This window comes from Colius striatus, chromosome 1 (genome assembly GCF_028858725.1).
Source record: "Colius striatus isolate bColStr4 chromosome 1, bColStr4.1.hap1, whole genome shotgun sequence".
Lineage (NCBI taxonomy): Eukaryota > Metazoa > Chordata > Aves > Coliiformes > Coliidae > Colius > Colius striatus.
In genome coordinates this window covers 133,409,128-133,429,255 of record NC_084759.1, presented here as the reverse complement: position 1 = coordinate 133,429,255, position 20,128 = coordinate 133,409,128, and the positions used below count along the sequence as shown (strand labels likewise).

The 20,128-nt window shown below is 41.9% G+C and overlaps 2 protein-coding genes across 12 annotated transcripts in view; both read right to left on the bottom strand.

The window, feature by feature from the left end:
- Positions 1 to 703, bottom strand: part of TEAD4 (TEA domain transcription factor 4) — a 62,924-nt gene extending 62,221 nt beyond the window's left edge. Inside the window, exon 1 of one of the 2 annotated variants that reach the window (XM_062008064.1) lies at positions 281 to 703. The gene's annotated coding sequence lies outside the window, so the exon portion shown is untranslated. The remainder of the gene's footprint in view (positions 1 to 280) is intronic. The other variant, XM_062008055.1, reaches the window with a different exon arrangement.
- A 4,149-nt stretch (positions 704 to 4,852) lies between these two features.
- TULP3 (TUB like protein 3) overlaps positions 4,853 to 20,128 on the bottom strand; it is a 38,394-nt gene continuing 23,118 nt past the window's right edge. For 7 of the 10 annotated variants that reach the window (XM_062007989.1, XM_062008000.1, XM_062007967.1 and 4 more), the window contains 8 exons: positions 14,769 to 14,899; positions 12,847 to 13,044; positions 12,083 to 12,195; positions 11,572 to 11,686; positions 9,677 to 9,775; positions 7,402 to 7,573; positions 6,775 to 6,900; positions 4,853 to 5,697 (listed from right to left, as the gene is read on the bottom strand). In XM_062007989.1, coding sequence (XP_061863973.1) covers positions 5,642 to 5,697; positions 6,775 to 6,900; positions 7,402 to 7,573; positions 9,677 to 9,775; positions 11,572 to 11,686; positions 12,083 to 12,195; positions 12,847 to 13,044; positions 14,769 to 14,899 — 1,010 coding nt within the window. In that variant the 3' untranslated portion in view covers positions 4,853 to 5,641. Of the gene's footprint in view, positions 6,901 to 7,361; positions 7,574 to 9,676; positions 9,776 to 11,571; positions 11,687 to 12,082; positions 12,196 to 12,846; positions 13,045 to 14,768; positions 14,900 to 20,128 lie in introns of all 10 variants that reach the window. The other 3 variants (XR_009819774.1, XM_062007975.1, XM_062008021.1) reach the window with 3 other exon arrangements.

Sequence of the window (20,128 nt, the reverse complement as noted above, 5' to 3'; positions counted from 1 at the left end):
ACTCCCGCCCGCTCCCCACCCCCGAGCGCGCAGAGGTGGAAGTCGGGGCTGCGATGGGAGGATCAGTTTTTCCTTCAGCAAGTCGCAGATAAATAAAAAAGTTGCCGGCTGCCCTCGGGGTGGGTTTTCGGGGCTGCCCCTTACCCCAGTCCCACAGCCGCGAGGAGGGCGCGAACAATGCCGGGCCAGGCGCTGCTGCCAGCCGGGCGGCCCAGGAGCGAAGCAGGGGAAAGGGAGGCAGCCGGGGCAGCGGGAGAGGAGGCACAAAGCACACACTCACCTGAAGAGCGTGGAGCTGCAGGCGGGACGGCGAGCCGGGACGGCGAGCCTGGCCGGCGGCGGGGAGGGGGCGGCGGTGGCTGGGCAGGAGTTTGAGAGGAAAAGGGAGGATTTTTATTTCCCTTGGAGTTTGAAAGGAGGAAGTGAGGAATGCGAGGAATGAGAGTTGGTATGAAATGAACACGGCCGAGGGAGGGGACTGCCGGCTAAAGCAGGGGCAAGGGAGGGGACTGGAGAAGGGTATGTGAAAGAAGGGCCGAGGCGGAGTTGGGAACAAAACCCAGCGCGGCGCGGCGCTCTCCGGCCGGGGGCCGTGCGTGACCGGGACGAAGGGAAGGCGGGCAATGGCCGGAAGAGGGGCGCGGGCAGGGGCAGGCCCCGGCCCCAGCCCCAGCCCCGCTCGGGGAGCGGGGGGGCGCGGAGGAAGGAAACTCCAGGCGGATGAGACGGGAAAGCGGCTCCAGGAATCGGCACCTGGGCGGGGTAGAAGTTGGAGCCTGTGTCCGGGCCAGGCCGGCCTCGCCTTAGCCGTGAGGAGAGCCCTGGGAACGCCGCTGCTTGCTTAGTGCTTTCCTGGGGCGGGACTTCGTCGGCGCCCAGCAGCCACCCGGTGGGGCTGAGAGGGCCTGAGGAGGGGGCTCCACTCCCGAGGAATCCCGCAGCCCCCTCCAGGCGCAGGCACCCCTGGCCAGCCACTCCGAGCCAGGCGAGGCCCATGAGCGACACTTCTTAGAAGCCTCTTAGGGATGTGATGCGATTTCCACTAGGTACTGCAAAACAAACCAGCCTCAGCATCACAGAGGTGGTTGTGACAGTATAATGGTCCTAAGGGAATCCGAGAACGTAAACCGACAGCAAACAGACGTCCTCCATGGCTTTTCTTAGTCTGACGCCGAAGCTGCTGTTTTTGTATCCATTCGTTCAGCCAGCACGCTGAACTAGAAAATGCTGATACAAGACTAGGAGTGGCACTAGGGTTGGAAAACCACACTCCGAAAACAAAAGCAGTAGTAAACCAAGTTTGGTAAATGGAATAACATCCTCTTAGCAGCTCTGGGCAACACAGCTACGTCAGCGAAATAAACTTTTTCATGTTTCCCGCAGGTGACTTTCTTACAGAAGCCTAGTATACACATAAATTACCTGTGGTAAAGTTGTTATGCAGTTGGCTTGGTTTAAAACTTAAGTGGATTAAGGATCTCAGCTTTTGGTAAGAACCCATAAAAGCTAAAAAAATTCACAACTCTTTCACATTGCAGAGAAAAGATTGAAAACAGGACCTAAGTGTGTCCTAAGGCTTCAGAAAACAGATGGCAAAACCCATCATCTTCATTAGGTTAGTCTTGGGATTTGGAAGGGCAATTCCACCTTTTTTTCCCCTCAGTTGGCAGTACTGAAGATAACTTTTTTTTTTAATAGACTTGCAATTACTTTTCTTTGTAAGACAATGCAGCAATAGTTTTATGAATTCTTAAGAAAAAGTAGTTTTCCGATACAACTATAGGCATTGAGACAAGATAAATAAGATCAAGTTAAAAAATTAAATGAAGTTACTTTGTAGGGAGTTGTTTACTATATAAAGACCTGTAATGATCTCTTTTAGCCATTGTTTCTACTAAGTCATATCTAAACATATGTAATGTAATGACAACTAAATATATATTAAAGGTAGCTCACTTCTTGTCATATCCAATCACTGTGAATTCTAGGCTAGTTCTCATGATTTTGTGACTGAGATTGTTTTGCTCCCATTTCCCTGCAGAATCAACATAGCTCAAAGAGAAGGAATTGAAACCTATTACTTCCTGTGAATCATCACACAAATTGTTTTCAGGACTTCACTCAATTGCAGATGGAAACCCACCCACAAGATTTTTTGGTAGTGTTTTTTTTGTTTTGGTTGTTTGTTTCGGGATTGTTTGTTTTTCTTGTGGTAATGTGTAAGCAAACAAATCTGCTTAGAACAGAAAGCAGGAGTTGGCAAGCTGATAAAACTTAATTCCCCAACCCTATCTGTACTGTTATCCGAAAGATTTTTATATGCTATGTTTAAAATAAAGTCATTTTTCACAGTAAAATAGTATTATTTTCCCTTTAATAAATAAAGAGTTCAATTAAGTGTTTTAAAAAATCCTTTGTTTTCTTCATAATTTTAAGCTGTTTTGTTGTAGACAGTGCAATGGTGTGCCTTTTTTTGAAATGTTAGTTTAGGAGTAAATGATCACAGATTTCATTTTCTAGAAAATATTTACTTATGTATTCTCTAAATTAAATGTTAAATTTTCAGAGCAGGTTACAGTTCTAATAGTCTTTACCTTGATGCAGTTTGATGAAGCTGTTTTTCTTCTGGATTTTTTTCCCACTTGGAGACCAAAGAAGGGACCGCTAGGTTCCAGCAAGGAAAGAATAATTCCATATAGAACATGTTAAGGGATGGAATGAGAAGACCAAAGCTCTACAGACTGTACAGTTCAAGCAATAAGAGAGTAACAGTGGGTGTAGGTGCCTTCTTTTGTGGCAGGGCTTTCAATTCTTAGCACTTCACAGTTGTAGCAGGCTGCTTTCCCTGTTGGTAAGGAAGCCCTTACACCAGTGTTGCTTTTCTACTTGCTTTTGTAACTATATATTGGGCTGAATGTCTTGGCCCTGGAATAATTAAACATCCGTCTTAGGTCTGAATTTCAGCTGTACGTAGTTCAAAACTGCTGTTAATGTACAACAGTTTAACCCTGTAGCAGAGATTCATGACGCTGTCAAAGGAATCCGTGCATGGTTCAGCTTCAGAAGATTTAACACAAACTCTTAGCTCTTGACCTGTAAATCACAGGCAAGGCTTTGTCTTCTGTACCAGGAACAGGAAACCTAATTCAGTGTCAACTGAGAGATTTACAGAGCTGTTAACACCAGCAAGTAGAGGAGTGCACTAAGTGTAATATAATTATGCCAACATGAACAAATGCTCTGCCTTACTGTTACCAAATTCAGCAGCAAAACTTCAATGACAGTGACGCCTAAAAGAGCAAGCAATTATTCATTTATGTTTGGGAGCCAAAGAGCTTATAGTACCCTAAGAGCTGTTTTAGTCTGCTGGGCCTGTCTTTAGGATTCATATTTAACAGTTTAATGTGTCTTTGTATTAAGCTCTCTGAGATTTCAAGAATATTGCTTTTCATAGAATTATAGAATGGTAGAGGTTGGAAGGGACCTTTAGAGATCATCTAGTCCAACTCTCCTGCTAAAACAGGTAAACCTAGATCAGGTCGCATAGGAACATGTCCAGGCAGGTCTTGAAGACCTCCAAGGAAGGAGACTCCACACCCTCCCAGGGCTCCCTCACCCTCACAGTAAAAGTTTTTTCTTATATTTAAGTGGAACTTCTTCTGTTCCAGCTTCATCCCATTATCCCTTGTCCTATTGCTAGCCACTATAGAAGAAAGGGATGTCCCAACCTCCTGACACCCACCATTTAGGTATTTATAAATGTTAATAAGATCTCCCCTCAGTCTCCTCCAGACTAAACAGCCCCAGTTCCCACAGCTTTTCGTCATATGAAATATGTTCCAGTCTCCTGATCATCTTGGTGGCCCTGTGCTGGATTCTCTCCAGAAATTCTCTGTCCTTCTTGAGCTGGGGAGGCCGGAACTGGACACAGTACTCCATATGAGGCCTCAGCAGGGCAGAGTAGAGGGGGAGAAGAACCTCCCTTTACCTGCTGGCCACACTCTTCTTGATGCATCCCAGGATGCCATTGGCCTTCTTGGCCACGAGGGCACATTGTTGGCTCACATTTAGTTTATTATCAATCAGGACTCCCAGGTCTCTCTCTGCAGAGCTGCTCTCCAGCAGGTCAACCCCCAGCCTGTACTGGTGCACAGGGTTGCTACTTCCCAGCTGCAGGACTCTGCACTTGTCCTTGTTGAATCTCATGAGGTTCCTCATGCCCAGTATTACTTCCTGCTCAGTTTTCTCCCCCAGCTAAACCTAATTTGTCTCAGTAGCAAATGGGGAGGGAGGGTGAAGAGGTGCATGAAGAATATGGCTTACACTTCAAGACTTGTGTCAGTTTCTCATTACCAGAACCACTCTATCTCCTCTTACTAAGGTTACTACACCTCTCCCAGCAGAAACAGGAAAAATATCCACTTCAACTTGGTGTTCCTCTTAGCCTTATATTATGTCAGTTCTTGACTCAGAAATATATGGTATTGTACTTTAATGGTAGAATGAGTTCATATGGAAGGTAGAAAAATGCATAAAGAACCATTTCAAAAGCTGTACCTGGATGCTGGGAGAAACATTTAAAACATGAGGCATAGAAATACAACTAGCTTAAAGGGGAAAAAAAGCATGCCTTAAACTTAAAAGTCTGTGAATAAATGTATGAAAAAACTCTGAAACAAGCCAGCCCTGTCAGAGAGGAAAAGAATTCAAAATTATTAAGGAAAAGGGAGAGAAAGAAGAGAGATAAGATAAAAACAAGAAGAAACTTAGGTGGTATCTAGTATGCAAGGAACAAAGAACACCCACAAGTGACAGCAAAATCCTACCAAAAAGACTCATTTAGAATTAAGGATTTTTTCAATGTATAAATTAGTTTATTTACATTCATATATAAAAGTTATACATACAATTAATGTAAAACATTATCTGATAAAAGAGTACTGAATCAGTTAATCTGTCTCCGTCATCTGACTGAGATCCAGAGGCCCTGACCCTGCTAGGATCATTTCATGTCAACAAATATCTTGAAGAGCCACTGTTGACAAGCCTTACTGAGGGGGTGAGTAAAGGGTTGCTATTGTGGCTTTCTGAATACAGAGAATATAATCTTTAATTGGATATGAACATTCTACTTTCAGGCCACTCCAAACTAACATAAGGGAGTTTCTTTCACACAGTCTTCACCAGAAAAATAATCAGATAGGTAACAAACATTTTGTTTTTCTGAATGGACAGAAGGAATGCAGAGCCACCAGCCAAGAACTCAGAAGAGCACAACTGGAAAACACTGCCAGGTCTTGTCCACAGCCTGGTGAGCAAAAACTACACAAAGGCACAAAAGAGATCCACCATTCAAGTTGACTTTGTGATTGCTCTGCTGATGACACCATGTCAGGGCTCACCAGCTAATGCAGAATGGGCATCCGAGAGACTAGCGAGCTGGAGGTCTTGGCATAAATTCATAATTTACAGTTAAATACGGAGTTTACATAAAGTCTTCACAAAGTTTCATTATTTTGAAAAAGCAAATGATATCTACCACTGCAAAGACTCCAGAGACCAAAAGCTATAAATTCATCTCTTTGGAGATTGAAATAGAGTCAGTCTGCTGACGATGAGAGTATCCAAAGCTGGAGTGCACCTATTCTTGTCTCAGTAGAGGGACAGAGTTTTCCAGGATCATCAAGAATAATGGCCCTGAAACAGGGAACATTCTCTACTTTAGTGCACAACAGATGCATACACTACAAGGTTTACGTCATGATGTACAGCACCTCACTCTGATGAATCAAGGCTTATAAACCAAGAAGCTTTCCATGCTGTGACCTACAGTCTCCATATTGTACATCCAGCATTGAAAATGGAACACTGGAAGGATACACTGCAAAGGCCCATGATACCTTTTTTTTTTTTTTTTTAAACTTACTGATGCCTTTGAAAATACCTGTAATCTCCTTTTGAGGTAACTCCTTATAGTCAGGTTAAAATTATTTATATAAAATCTAATATGTCATGACTTCAGATAAGCTCACATTAAAAAAAAATTATATGTCACTAACTTCTCCCTTAAAATTTTACAGAAAATGGACAAATTAAAAAACATTTCTGATCAGCTTACAGTTTAGATTCAACCGATCAGAACACGGCTTTTCAGAAGTAGCATTGTATATTGTTACAATACTACCTTCTGACAAATCCAGCCAAATTGTATCACGTATTCAGTCTCATTTTTCACATGGTTAAGAGTAACAATAGCAATGGATATAATATCACAAACTAAAAAGGGAGCATTTGAGATTTTATTGTTCTTTGTTTGGTAAAAAAAACCTGTCAGACAATAAGAATAAGGAAAGGGAACTGGACTGTCAGCCTCAGCAGAAAATCATCCCACAGAGTAAAAATGTATATGAATACTAAACCACTGTTTTTCTAGTCCTACATGCAAGGGGTTCCAATTAGTGGAATAAATTCCTTGGCATCTGTTACAAGGATTCTGAAAGCAGAATCACACCAATGACCATCATCCATATCTCTTGTTCTTCCACATTGCATATAGAGACTGTTCAGTCTTGGGAGAATCTCCTAAAATGGTCTACTGTCAACTACCATAAGGCTCCGAGCCTTGGTATTTGCTTTCTAATAAGCCTGCAGAAGTCTGCTGTTCAGTTCCCTTTCATTGCCAATGTGCTTTTCATTACTCCACCTGGAACTTTTATAATAAGATGCAGGGGTGGGAACAAGTTCCATGTTTCCACTCGGTTGTGTCTCACTCACAGGCTAATTTACTATCAAAGCTGGAGAGCCCAATAGCAAAGGCCTGAAGAGCACAGAGAGGATAATTGTAGTCCAGAGTAAACACATCTTCTGCTACACGGCCAAACTGCATCACAATGTAGTCAGCTGGGAAGAAAGGAAAAATTCAGAGACAACCAATTTCACAGTGAAGCAAACAAAACCCCAATCAAACCCCAAGCCCACAACCACAAACAAAAAACCCACAAGTCTAGCAGTCCCAATCCTTTCTTATCAGAGTGGCCTTGAAATCTGTTCTCTAGAGTGATCATGTTATTCTAGAGATTATCTTTCTTCTCAGAACCAAAGCTAAAACCACTCTTTTGCTTGGCTGAAGGTGATATATTAATTCTTTTCTTTCCCTTCAGGAAGCTTGCATTTGCTCTTTCTTTTGCTTCAGCCTAAGATAGTAGTTTCTGCACCCAGCCCAGAAAAAGAGGCCTTCATTAATTTTCTTGACAGCTGAGAAGACTCCAACAACCCTGAGCTGAATTCCTTCACCCAGTCTCCCTTCTCCAGAAAGACTATCCTATTCCTCCCAAAATTTATGAAACAAATTGGGTTCTCACTGTTCGAATAAGCCCCACACACTCTCCACCAGACTCTTACGGTCATTGTCATGGACAATCTGGAAGTTCTTCACAGAGGCCTGAGTGACTCTCCCATGGAAGTTCAAAACATAGGATTGAGTATCATCATTCCAGACTGGAGCCTTGTTGTGCAACTCGATGACGTTCTCTAAATTTCTGGTTTGCCATTTTGACAGCAGACTCTCTTGTTCCTGTTTAGAAGAAATAAAAGTATTTACCAGATTTTGCTTTTGAGTACTGCCTCTCTCATGTGTGTGTGCACTCTGGTCATTCCCTGTTTAATGAAACACACTGACAGCACTTAAACTCAGTCCTACTGAAAATTTCCTGCAAGATACTTTCATGGATTCCCAGTCAAAGCATTCCTTTCCACTCAATAAGCTTTCATCATACTTCCCACTCAAACAAGAAAAAAGAGTGAAAGAGAAGGAAGTGTGTGTACAGAAAAGGGGGCAATTCACAGGCCACAGATGACTGCCATCCTGCTAGCATGAATCCTTTCTGAGTCTCATAAGCTTTCTCTGATTCTGTTGGATACAACTTCCATTTCTAACATTCTAAAATTTGTAACAAAAGAAAATAATCTACAATTAACTGCATAGTGCCAGGCCCTGAGGTGCTTCAGTAGAAAGTCCAAAGGCTGCAATGGGCTGTTAGTATGCCTTAAGTAGATTATAAATGTCATCCTATCCAGTCTAATAAGTGATGCATGACATGAAAACCAGAAAAAAGTAAGAACAAAAAGATACAAAAAGCAGGTAAGCCAGGACATTAAATTTGGCAATCACAATGAACTACAAGGAGCTGCAAAGAGTAGTGACTGAAACACGGCACATGATTTAAATTATATTTTTTCTAAATGTTCTGCAACAAAATCCAGCCTGAAATAATATTTGATAAAACTCACACAAAAAAGAATCCAAACTGAAGTTATTTAATAGAAAAAAAATATCAAGAGGTCTGATTGGTATGGCTATAGTAATTGTTTTAGTATTGTATAAAGATATGATAGTGGGGCTTTTTAGGATAACCTAAATAAAACATACTCTTTGGTTTAAACTAGTTACTTTGTATCTTTATTTGTATCTTTATTTACTTTTCTACAGATGGAAACAGAACTTTGAGAATTGTCACCAAAGTAATTTTAGATGCAATTTTTCCTCCTTTAAAGAGAAGGCAGTATAGCTTAGTTGAAGCATCACACTACAGAGAAGGAAGATAAAAACCAGAGTCAAACCACTACACTGGAGGCTTTGCCAACTTTCCAGAGGCGCTTTGTATCTCAGCTTTGTCCCCTGCCAGATTGCTTGCCTGATAACAAAACATTTGGGTAGAAAAATAAAGGAAGGTATCATTACTGTAATGATGGGGTAGATGGCAATACCAAATGAAAGATGAGGAAATAATGGCCACCTCTAGATAAAATTTTCCTGCCCATTCACAAGGTTAAACTGCTTGTCCAGGTGCTCAGGACTCCAAATTTCCACTCTTGAAGATTTTTTCCCGACCTCAACAAAGACACTTTTGTGCTACTCATATTTACTCACAACATGGCTGCAAATATCACTTTCTAGCTTAAAACACTGACCATGTCTTTCAGTTGGCACCCTGTCTGTTCTGACTTTTGGTCTACCATGCCAAACAGAAAACCCACATTAAGGAAACCAGTGATTTTCATAATACACCTTAATTACCTTAATCTACCTTCAGATACAGTTCTGAAAACTTTTAGCTACAACACCCCCCATATATATAAGAAATTCTCACTAAAAAGTCACCACAAAACTCCATCCTTCTCATCCCACTTTCTCCTTGAAGACTGACAACATTCTCATAAAAAAAGTAATTACTCTGTTGCTACTACACCAGAATACTGTCTTATTTATTATCTATATGTTGTTATCATGTGCTGGCTAGGAAAGTAAGCTCCTGGGAGACATGAGTTTTTTCTGTGTTCATCCAATTCTCAGCCTAATAGGGTCCTACCCATGAAGAGGGGTTGTAGGTACAACAGCAACAACATATATTGCAATAGCAAAGTAGTTAATATTTAGGTTAGCCACAGGACAAGTAAGCATACAAACTCTATTCAGGCTGCTACAAATTAGGTAAAAGGCAAGAATGAATTAATCAACACCTTTAGGCTACATTGTATTTACTCTCCATGAGACTTGCTAAAGCCCTGGATATTAACCTTGCTCTAAAAACCGCGATTGTCAGCGACACCCAGACCTCCATGAGAAATTTATAACTTCTTCTTTCAATCTGAATCATGTCCAAACTCCTTAACTCACATTTCTTGGATGGACTGGAATTCGCTTATGATTCATATTCATTCCTGGAATGATCACAGACATTTTTCTGGGACCCTTGAATCCTAACACATTGGTTTCCTGAAAGACAAGGAAAGACACTATTTTCAGTAAACAAGATACTCCAACTCAAAGAAGGAAAGAGACAGTAAAACTGAACTTGAATCTTCATTTATATTGGTTTTTAGAGATTTGCTAACTACAACTGTAGTAGCAGTTATCTAACTGCACTGTGTTTAAACACTGAAAACAGCTTTCTCTTTCATTTTGAGAACTGCCTTGAAAGACATACATTGTATTGCCTAATTTACAGTGTATCTGTTATCCTAATGAAACATTTCTAATGAAAGCAGATAATTTCCAGACATGTCTCTGCATCCAGGCAAAAACGTGCTAAAATCTTGCTAGTGAACAAGCTTTAAGTACAACTAACACAAATGTCTTTGACCTGAGTCTATGCTATCTATGTATCAACAATTTAGACAAAAATGTTTCTGAAGAATGAATGACATTCTTCTTTAGTGCTGTTATTTATGTTTAGGTGCATACATACAATTTTCTCTCAAATTGTGCTCTTTTATAAATGATTAAGAACAGATCCAAAAAGCAAAGCATTCATAATCTGTCCAAGCTTCAATCTTACAACAAGCAGATTTTTCCAGAGTACTGCAGGAGACTGCTCCAAGTGGATTGAGTATAAAAAGCAAAGGAAAAAAAAGTCTTGACGTTCTCAAACCGTCCATTTAATACTGTCAACCAAAATCCAAGGGTCCATTTAAAGTGTTCTGTAACAATGTCAGTGATAACCTTTAAAATTCCCAAGACCAGTTAAAAAGCCAGAATCTGTTAGAAATACTGAACTGATTGATAGAAGTGATACAGCTTCTCCTAATATGATAATGCATTTTGCAGACACAGAACAAAGGCCTTTGGAGTTACAATCTCTACTATTTGACTTCAAAAAATCTAGAGGCACATATGAGAATGAGTTGACCTATTTATTAATATATAAACTTTATGAACTTCTTGTAGATAAAAGCTGACATAGTATTATCTGCTGTATGCATTTTAACACCTTGCTGTGTACAATCAGGTAGGAAACTGAGGAATATGATATACAAGAAAATAGTCATACTTCTGTAAACAGGCTAGTACTGGAATTATCACATCAATTGGGAAATATTACAAGTGCTGTTAAAATCAACATGAAAAAAACCAAAAAACAAGATCTTGCTCCAGTAGGCTAATGTGCCTTTCAACTTCTGCTGCTGCACCCGTTTTACTCAAATTTTAGGACTCGAATATGAAACAACATGACATAATTCTTCAGTGTCTACAAGTGCCTTCTCACTCTGAACTCTTGACAGAGGTGATCCTCGTATTCAGTAGAAGAAAACATCTCTAGGGCACAGCTAGTGATTCACGATTTCCCTTGGAACTATATATACCCTTACTAACAACAAGCTGTTACTGAAATAATACTCCTTCCTATCCACCAAAATGCCTTTGGTTCTGAAAAAAAAAATACCTTCTTAGTGTTAACCAGATACCAGCTGGGCAAGGAGTAGTTCATGCTGTGCCTGGCTCCATGTAAAGGATACGTTGACTAGCCACACGAAGAATAGGCCAGGTAAGAAGGTCATCAACATGTTACTTTGTGTGTCTTTCCCTTCCCTGGCATCGAACTTTTTTTTTCATTAAACTGGTAAGAACTTATCTTTGAGGCCTCTGCCCTTTGTTGTACTCAGCTGAAATTGATCAGTTGGTCCAAAGTTCAGTTGGGGAAGCTGACAGGCAGCATGATTTTGTAAGCTCTTTTTCCTCAGTTACCCGGCCACAAAAAAAGAAAGACAAAAAAGAGGAGAGGCTCTACTTACATAACAAATAGCTGCAAGCTCCTGTCTAGTATGAGCCTTTTCCACTAGACCTTGTGCCTTGGCTGGGCCAACTCCACGGTCATAGACTGTAAATTTAGTTCCCATGAGGTTTGACCTAATGTCAGGTTATAGAAAGAGAGAGAAAGAGAGGGGCATTAGCGGAAAGCTTTGTCATCTTCTGAAGGTATTTGTAAAGCACAGTGAGAACACATATTTGCCATCTGAGTCTTCCTACTGCCAGCTCAGTAAGGAGTTTCCACAAAGTGTCCATAGTGAGCTCAGCCTGTAACCTATGCTGCAAAGGCATCAAGACAGATTTCTTCTCTAAATTGCCATGGTGAGTGGTAACACTAAAGAAAGGTTGTCAACTCAGGTGAATACAGATTACATTAAGCAGGACAATCCGCGTTCATAACCTCTAAACTGATAACAGATTGTTATTCAACATCCCAACTCAACTAAAATGAAAATCCAATCTCTCCTGTCTGTTGTTTTCATCTGTGGCTCTCACCTGAGTTTTCCAATGAAACTTTCTCCTTCCCGGGACAAATCAGTTGGGTCAACTGATATGAGGTAATTAGATGTTTTGCTCTTTTTTCGTTTTCTCCCTGCAAGAAGGAATGTCTGGAAAAACAAAACTTTAATCAAGACTGGAGCTTTGCAAGAATGCAGAAGCATTGTTAGGCATTGCTATCCAAAATGTTTCCCATATCCATTCCCCTATTTGCTCTGTTATTACTGTCTCCACAATTTTGATCTCTTTCACAAGTGCACACCCTGAAATTCTATTCCTCCAATCAGCTCACAGAGTAGTCTAGATTTAATGCAACTACCCTTTCTAGTCTTTCCTTCTGGAGCAGCTCAGTCTCACTCCTCTTCTTTATCCTTGACATTTTTTACAGTCCCTTAGTTTTATCTTTCATTGTATTGTAGTTTTTAAACCTGACAATTCCCTCCTTATTGCCTTGGCCAAATATAAGGAAAATCTATTTTACTGTTTTTAGGGTGACAGAGCACTGGAACAGGCTCTCCTTCTCTGGAGGGCTTCAAAACCCACCTGGATGAGTTCCTGTGTGACCTGAACTAAGTGGATTTGCTTTGGCAGGGGGGCTGGACTAGATGATCTCAAGGGTCTCTTCCAAGCCTTACCATTCTGTAATTCTAACTGCATGCTGGCTCTCCTCACCTTCTTGTTTATCAGAAGCTCTCCCTTACACCAAAAATATTCTGTGGTAGGAGTGCAATAGCGAAGATACTATGTGTTGTTTCTAATACCTTTCTGTTGTCATCCCTTTCCAGGTGCATGTAATAGGTAGGGAAGAGGCGTCGGTCCATTCCCTTCTTATCTCTAGTGATTCGACACTTCACTGTAATACCACGGGGTGCAGGACGTAATGCAAAATCTTCCAAGTTCTCTACTTCTCCCAACTGTGCATCTGCCTGAGGGGATGAACTACAGGAAGCACCTGTTTCCTGTGGGAAGAACCATCACATTAGCAAATTAATATCAGATCAGAGGCTTTGGTATTCAACAAGAGAAGAAAGGTATGTTTAAACAGATCTCGTATCTCAAGAAGATATTTGTGAAAGGGAAGTTAAATGAGAGACCACCTGTGTTTCTCTGAAGAAAGTGGCTGAAGACTTTTACTCTAACGAAAGGCTTGCCCTCCAAGTGGAGAGAAGAAAAAGTACTCATTAATCAGAGATGAGTGAATTGCTAGGAAAGGGAAAATAGGATGAGACACTGTAAATATCCTAAACAAATATCCTCTCTGCTTTTTAGAGCTTCAAACACTGTGGGAATTAAGGCAGTATGATAAACTGGACTGATGGATGCTGCAGAAAGATAGGCTGTGATTTTTGTAACTAAAATGATCACTGAGATTAAGTTGGTTCAGAACAGCAGCAGAAAGAGAGTAAACTGACAGTGGAACCACCTCAACTAAATTCTAGAAAAACCTTAGAATAATGTGTACAGTTAGGTTGCAAGTTATGGTCACCAAAGGAACTGGAATTATCATGGAAATTTTGTATGGGCCATAAAATTAATTTTTCTTAAAGGCAGCTGTACCCTGTTGATTGCAGAACCTGGGAAAAATCCCTTACTGGGCCTTGGAGATGAAATTGCTAGGTTATCCACATTCCCAGGTACACTCAGTAGGAAGCCTAAGTGAACATTCACAGACTCGAAATTCACTCGTGGCTCTCACCCCTCCCAACGTCCAGCACCCTCCATCCCATATCTCCAGCAGTTGGCACCATAGCCCTGTGCCCCAAATAGCTAACACCCTGACTTCTTTTACTGCTCACCCACTTGTATAGCACAACATAGACACAGATGCCTCATAAATATACTCATATGAGTCTTTTGAATAGTAGCATGGACTTTTAAGGTTTTCCAGGATCCATGTCCAAAACCTGTGCTCTTTATCTGGCTAGCTCAAACCCTGGGTCTTCCTGAAGCTAGTCTCTTCAAACTCACTGTCTAGTTCAGCATACAGTTTGTCAGCATATATATGTACATATCTTACACAAACACACACACACATGAAAACACACTCACACTGGAAATAGAAATGGAGTTTTAGGAGATAGTAGGACAGTAATCAGTGATAAGGCTTGGACAGACAAGCATGCTGTCTTGCAGCTGTTCACATGCATCTGGTGCCTTTTACTCCCTATTTTCCCATGCCTAATAATCCCTAATCCACCTTGACTACTTTCTTTTCCCTCTTCTGTCCCTTCCCCTAAAAACCCCATAAAAAGGTTTTGTCCAATACCAGAGTTCTCCGTTTCATCCCAAAATTCTGCTCCCCTTTGCATCCCACAATAAATGCTATAAACCTTCCAGCAGTGATCTCTCAAGTTTGCAGGGCACTTCAGAGATTCCCTGAGTCATCTTGGTGGATTTTACACCCAAGATAATGGCCTAATCTGTCTCCTGTGAGGGTCATAGAAGTAGCTGACTCATTGTGTACCCATCTTCACTGACTAGGCTACTTGGGCTCCTCCACCCACCATTGTTTCTTTTTTCACAATCTTTGCATGGCCCTTCAGTCAGATAACCTGACAATCTCTGCCTTCAGAGATTAATATGCTAGCTACTGTAGTTGCAGCTAACTGTTTTTTAACCCAGTGCTCAAGGGTACTAAAATCAAGCATGTGATTAAATCAGAAATTAATTTTAGGACACTTACCAAAAAAGATTTCTCACTGGTTGCAGAACTAGGCCTCTCAGGTTCACGGTATGGTGAATGAGATGCTGGTCTCTTACTAGCTTCCTCCTCTTCTGTGTCCTCCTCATCAAAATTCAAACTGCCTGAAATTCCTGACAAAATACAGGATCAAGCAGGTAACCTCCAAGAGAAGGTGTCATGAGTTCATGTCATTGCTAAGTCATATACAATTCTTGAATAGGTATTCATTCTTTTAATTAATTCCTGTTGTTTCAACTGTTGTTTCAGTTTTCTTCATGTGCTATAATGCTTCCCAAGCCTTCCAATTCAAACCCCTAGTGACATTTTGCAGCTGTCACTGTGCAAATGATTACGCAGCTGTCAGCCTTTTATTAATACATATTTTACATTATAGTACATGATGTTATCTATCGCTTGGTATATGATGTCACAGAATTAAATTTGCCTATTTTCACACAAAAAAGCCCTCCACGTCTTAAGAATAAAAAAAAGAGAAATCCAGAGTAGTATGCTGATGCCTATCCAGTAAGTGGACTTTGTACAGTTTATACCCTTTATCATTTCCCCTTAGTCTTACATACACTGAAACAGAGTATGATCATTTTTCAGAAAAAGTATCAGCAGCAATAACTCTGGTCTCACAATGATCTGATTTTTAAAACAGAAGCACAGACTGAGTAGTTCCAGAACTTATTTATTGAATCTTAACCTAAGCATAGTTACGTAGAGACAACTAAAATAGCTCTAGATAAAGACATTTCTAAAGAGCTTCCATACACATCCCTGTTTGCTGTTTCCTTCCACTTGGAACTGCATCATTTTTTTTGGCCATTCCACTCTTTAATTTGGTGGTAGAAGGGAAAAGCACATAAAGCACTATAGAAAATGAACACACTCAGCCAGCTAAGGTGAACTATTTTCTAAGAGCCCATAAGAGTGCTGCAACATGGCACTACATAGAAGGGGTGCTGCTGAAAGTTCATTGTCTCAGATGAAATAGAAAAATGTAGTCTTAGCAACCAGTCAGTAAACTTGCCAAAGCACATTTGAAAAGAGGAAAGGCGTTAACCCTAGCACTCCAGCCAATTTCAAAATTCACTGTTTAAATTCTGCCTCCACAAATTTTCCCTGAAGTTCCTAGATGTTCTCTTCTGGTTCCTTGAGTAATGTTGTTATCCATAGGTAAGAATTTCTACACATGGTAGTACCTTAATACATAAAGCATACTGCAAACATTCTGAGAGACGTCTGAAAAATAAAAACAAACTGAGTACCATATTAAACACTAGCCATTATTTTGCTGGAAAGTGTTTAGGCTGCAGGCAACAAAATAAGGTTTCCTGTGGTACTGTCAGCAACATACTTGTCAGACAGAGATGTAGTGGGTCTGGGATGGTAGTGATTTTCCACAGCAGCTCCTGCAGTGCTGTGCTTACTGTTGATATCAATATTATGACTACCGCTTGCACAACATCAGGGCTGTCCCTCTAGCATTCCTTTCCTCACCTTCACCAATAGCTGTGGGTGGGCATGATCTTGGGAGGGACTATGGCCAGGACAGCTGACCCAGGCTGACCAAGGAGATATTCCATACCATATGATGTCAGCTCAGTAATATAAACTGGGGGAGAGGAGCAGGAAGGGGAGGCGAGATTCATTTCTGGCCTTCCCAAAGCAACCGCTACGCGTACTGAAGCCCTGCTTCTCGGGAGGTGGCCGGACATCGCTGCTGATGGGAAGTAGAGAGTAACAGCTTATCTGCTTTTGCTTTGCTTCCCGCACGCGCGGCTTTGCTGCTTATTTATTAAACTGCTTTTATCTCAACCCACGAGACTCCCATCTTATTTTCTCCCCTTCCCTGGCTTGCTGAGGAGGTGGGGGATAAAGCGGTGTGGTGGGCACCTGGCATCCAGCCAGGCTCAAACTACCACAGCCCTTTTGGCGCCCAACGTGGGGCAAGATAATAGCAGATTTACATTAACTCCATTGCAATTACAGTAAGCCAATGAGTGCAAAGTTCCTGTGCTGGTCACGGAGCCTTGCTGTTATGCAGCTTATCTTACACTTTCTAATGTTTGGGAACACGATGCTACTAACATTGACTCTCTGCTGTGCTTTAACCTTAATAGCTTTGCTAAGCTGGCTATATAATTTTGTGAAAAGGATGAAAGGGCCTGGGAACATGATGGCCCAAATAATAATAGCAAGTCTCATTCTGTTACTGATGAATTTAGTGTGCTGTGGGAGCTATCTTGTGGAGGCCATGGGGCAAAGCACCTCTTTCTCCTCAGCTCGGACTGATCTAGACAATTTTGTTATACAGACTTCCCAGGTCCTTAGTCACCCTTATACAAGAGTTTTAATATTACTAATTAACATGGTTGGTATATTATATATCTTGTGGAATCTGGACTCATCTGGGTATCAGAGAGTACAAATTTGCGATGGAAACATGTTAAAATGCCCCCTGAAGCGGCCAGTCCCTGGGTGGCAGGGTGTGTGGATGAATTTAGGCAAATTCCTAGGACGGTTATCACCTCCTGTAACCTGGGATTTTACATCTGAACAGATAAAAAACCCTGCTTTACTGACACGCTACCTGATAGAAGGGTGTCTTACCTACCCTAATGAGGCCCATCAGGTTCAGGCACTATACTGGGGCCTAGCCTCTGCCTACCGAGCTGCATTCCAGTCCTCTCAGAGAACTATGATTGAAATGGAAACTCAAACGGTACCTGAGACCAACATAGTTGAGTCAGTCGCAGTCCAGTCCTCTCAGAGAACTATGGCCGAAGTGGAAATTCAAACTATACCTGAGACTACCATGGTTGAGTCAGGGAACCAAACAACAACCACAGTGGTTGCCCCAGTAGTGAAAAAGAAGCAGTGGATAAGGAGGTCAAGTCCATATCATCAATTAGTAAGGGCAGAAGAGGAGGAAGAGGAAAGGCTAGAAGAAGAAACTGGTCCTTCGGTAAGGAGATCAGGAGAAGGAGTGAAAGAAATCGAAAAGGTAATGGAAACTACTCGGTCCCTCACCTCAACAGAACTTAGAGATATGCGAAAAGATTACAGTCGCCAGCCAGGTGAGCGGATTGGTGCCTGGCTGCTCCGATGTTGGGATAATGGGGCTGACAGTCAGCAATTGGAAGGCAGAGAAGCCCAACAGCTAGGATCTCTTGCTAGGGACCGGGGAATTGATAGAGGCATTGGAAAGAAGACCTCAATTTGTAGTCTCTGGAAACGGCTCCTCTCAAGTGTACGGGCAAGATACCCATTCAAGGAAGACCTTGTAAATGCCCGAGGAAAGTGGACTAGAGCTGATGAAGGGATCCAATATCTAAGGGAATTAGCTGTGTTGGAAGTCATCTATGGTGATCTAGATAATGCCGAGGCCTCCACAGATCCAGACGATGTCCAGTGTACACGGGCCATGTTGAGAAAAGTAATTCAGAGTGCCCCAGCTACATATTCTAATATCCTGGCAATGGTGTATCATCCAGACATGGACATACCAACAGTGGAGAGGGTATCTTCTTGGTTACAGAACTATGAAGAGAGCCTCTGCACCTCCTCATCAGTGTGGGATGATGGCCTGATTGTCAGATCTGCCTCAAGAATTCAGTCATCCACTGTCCCGACCAGGGGAAAAGGAAGTCCCAGACGCAGGAGTACACCGCAAAATGAACTCTGGCTCTTTTTGCGTGGCCAAGGAGAGGATATGAGGAAGTGGGATGGTGAACCCACTTTTAAGCTGGAAGCGTGTGTACGTGAACTAAGGGGGAAGACAGCTGTTAGAAAAGGACCACCCAAGAGGGCTGTCAGCATAGTGGCTACGAAAACAAAAGAGGACAATCAACAATCTCCAAGACATAGAAGAACTGCAACTACTTCCTTTGATGCCAATGAGGAGACTTCAGGTCTAAAATTGCAAGGATCAGATAGCGAATACTCTGATGAAGAACAGAAATAGAGGGTCCCTGCCTCCAGCCAGGAGGAGGAAAGGGATGACCGAATCTACTGGACTGTGTGGGTTCAATGGCCTGGCACATCAAACCCACAAAGGTATAAAGCCTTAGTAGACACAGGGGCACAGTGTACATTGATGCCATCAAGGTATAGAGGCACAGATTCTGTCTGGATCTCTGGAGTGACAGGGGGATGTGAAGAATTATCTGTATTAGAGGCTGAAGTGAGCTTAACAGGGGACAAATGGAAAAAACATCCCATTGTGACTGGTCCAGAGGCCCCTTGTATTCTTGGCATAGATTACCTCAGGAGAGGGTACTTCAAAGACCCCAAGGGGTATCAATGGGCTTTTGGTATAGCCACTGTAGATACAGAGAAAATCAAACAACTCTCTAATTTACCTGGCCTCTCAGAAGACCCTTTTGTTGTGGGATTGCTGCAACTTCAAGAGCAACGGGTACCAACTGCTACCAGGACAGTGCACCGGAGGCAATATCGCACGAACCGAGATTCCCTGACTCCCATCCGTGAGCTGATTCATCAACTGGAGGCTCAAGGAGTAATTAGCAAAACTCATTCCCCACTTAATAGTCCCATATGGCCTGTGAAAAAATCTGATGGAGGGTGGAGGTTAACAGTAGACTATCGTGGCCTGAACGAAGTGACACCACCACTGAATGCTGCTGTACCAGACATGTTAGAGCTCCAGTATGAACTGGAGTCAAAAGCAGCCAAGTGGTATGCTACGATTGACATCGCTAATGCATTTTTCTCAATTCCATTGGCAGTAGAGTGCAGGCCACAATTTGCCTTCACATGGAGAGATGTCCAATATACCTGGAATCGATTGCCCCAGGGGTGGAAACATAGTCCTACTATTTGCCATGGTCTAATCCAAACTGTGCTGGAAATGGGTGATGCCCCTGAACATTTACAGTACATTGATGACATAATTGTATGGGGCAACAAGGCAGAAGAAGTGTTTGAGAAAGGGAAAAGAATAATACAGATTCTCCTAAAAGCTGGTTTTGCTATAAAAAGAAGCAAAGTAAAGGGACCTGCACAAGAGATACAGTTTTTGGGCATAAAATGGCAAGATGGGCGTCAGCATGTGCCTATGGATGTTGTGAATAAAATAGCTACTATGTCTCAACTGACTAATAAGAAAGAAACACAAGCTTTCCTGGGCCTTGTGGGATTCTGGAGGATGCATATCCCAGGTTATAGTCAGCTTGTGAGCCCTCTCTTTAGAGTAACCAGAAAGAAGAACTGTTTTGAGTGGGGCCTTGAGCAACAACAAGCTTTTCAACAAATTAAACAGGAAATAGCTCGTGCAGTCGCCCTTGGGCCCATCCGTACAGGATCAGATGTGCAGAATATCCTCTACACTG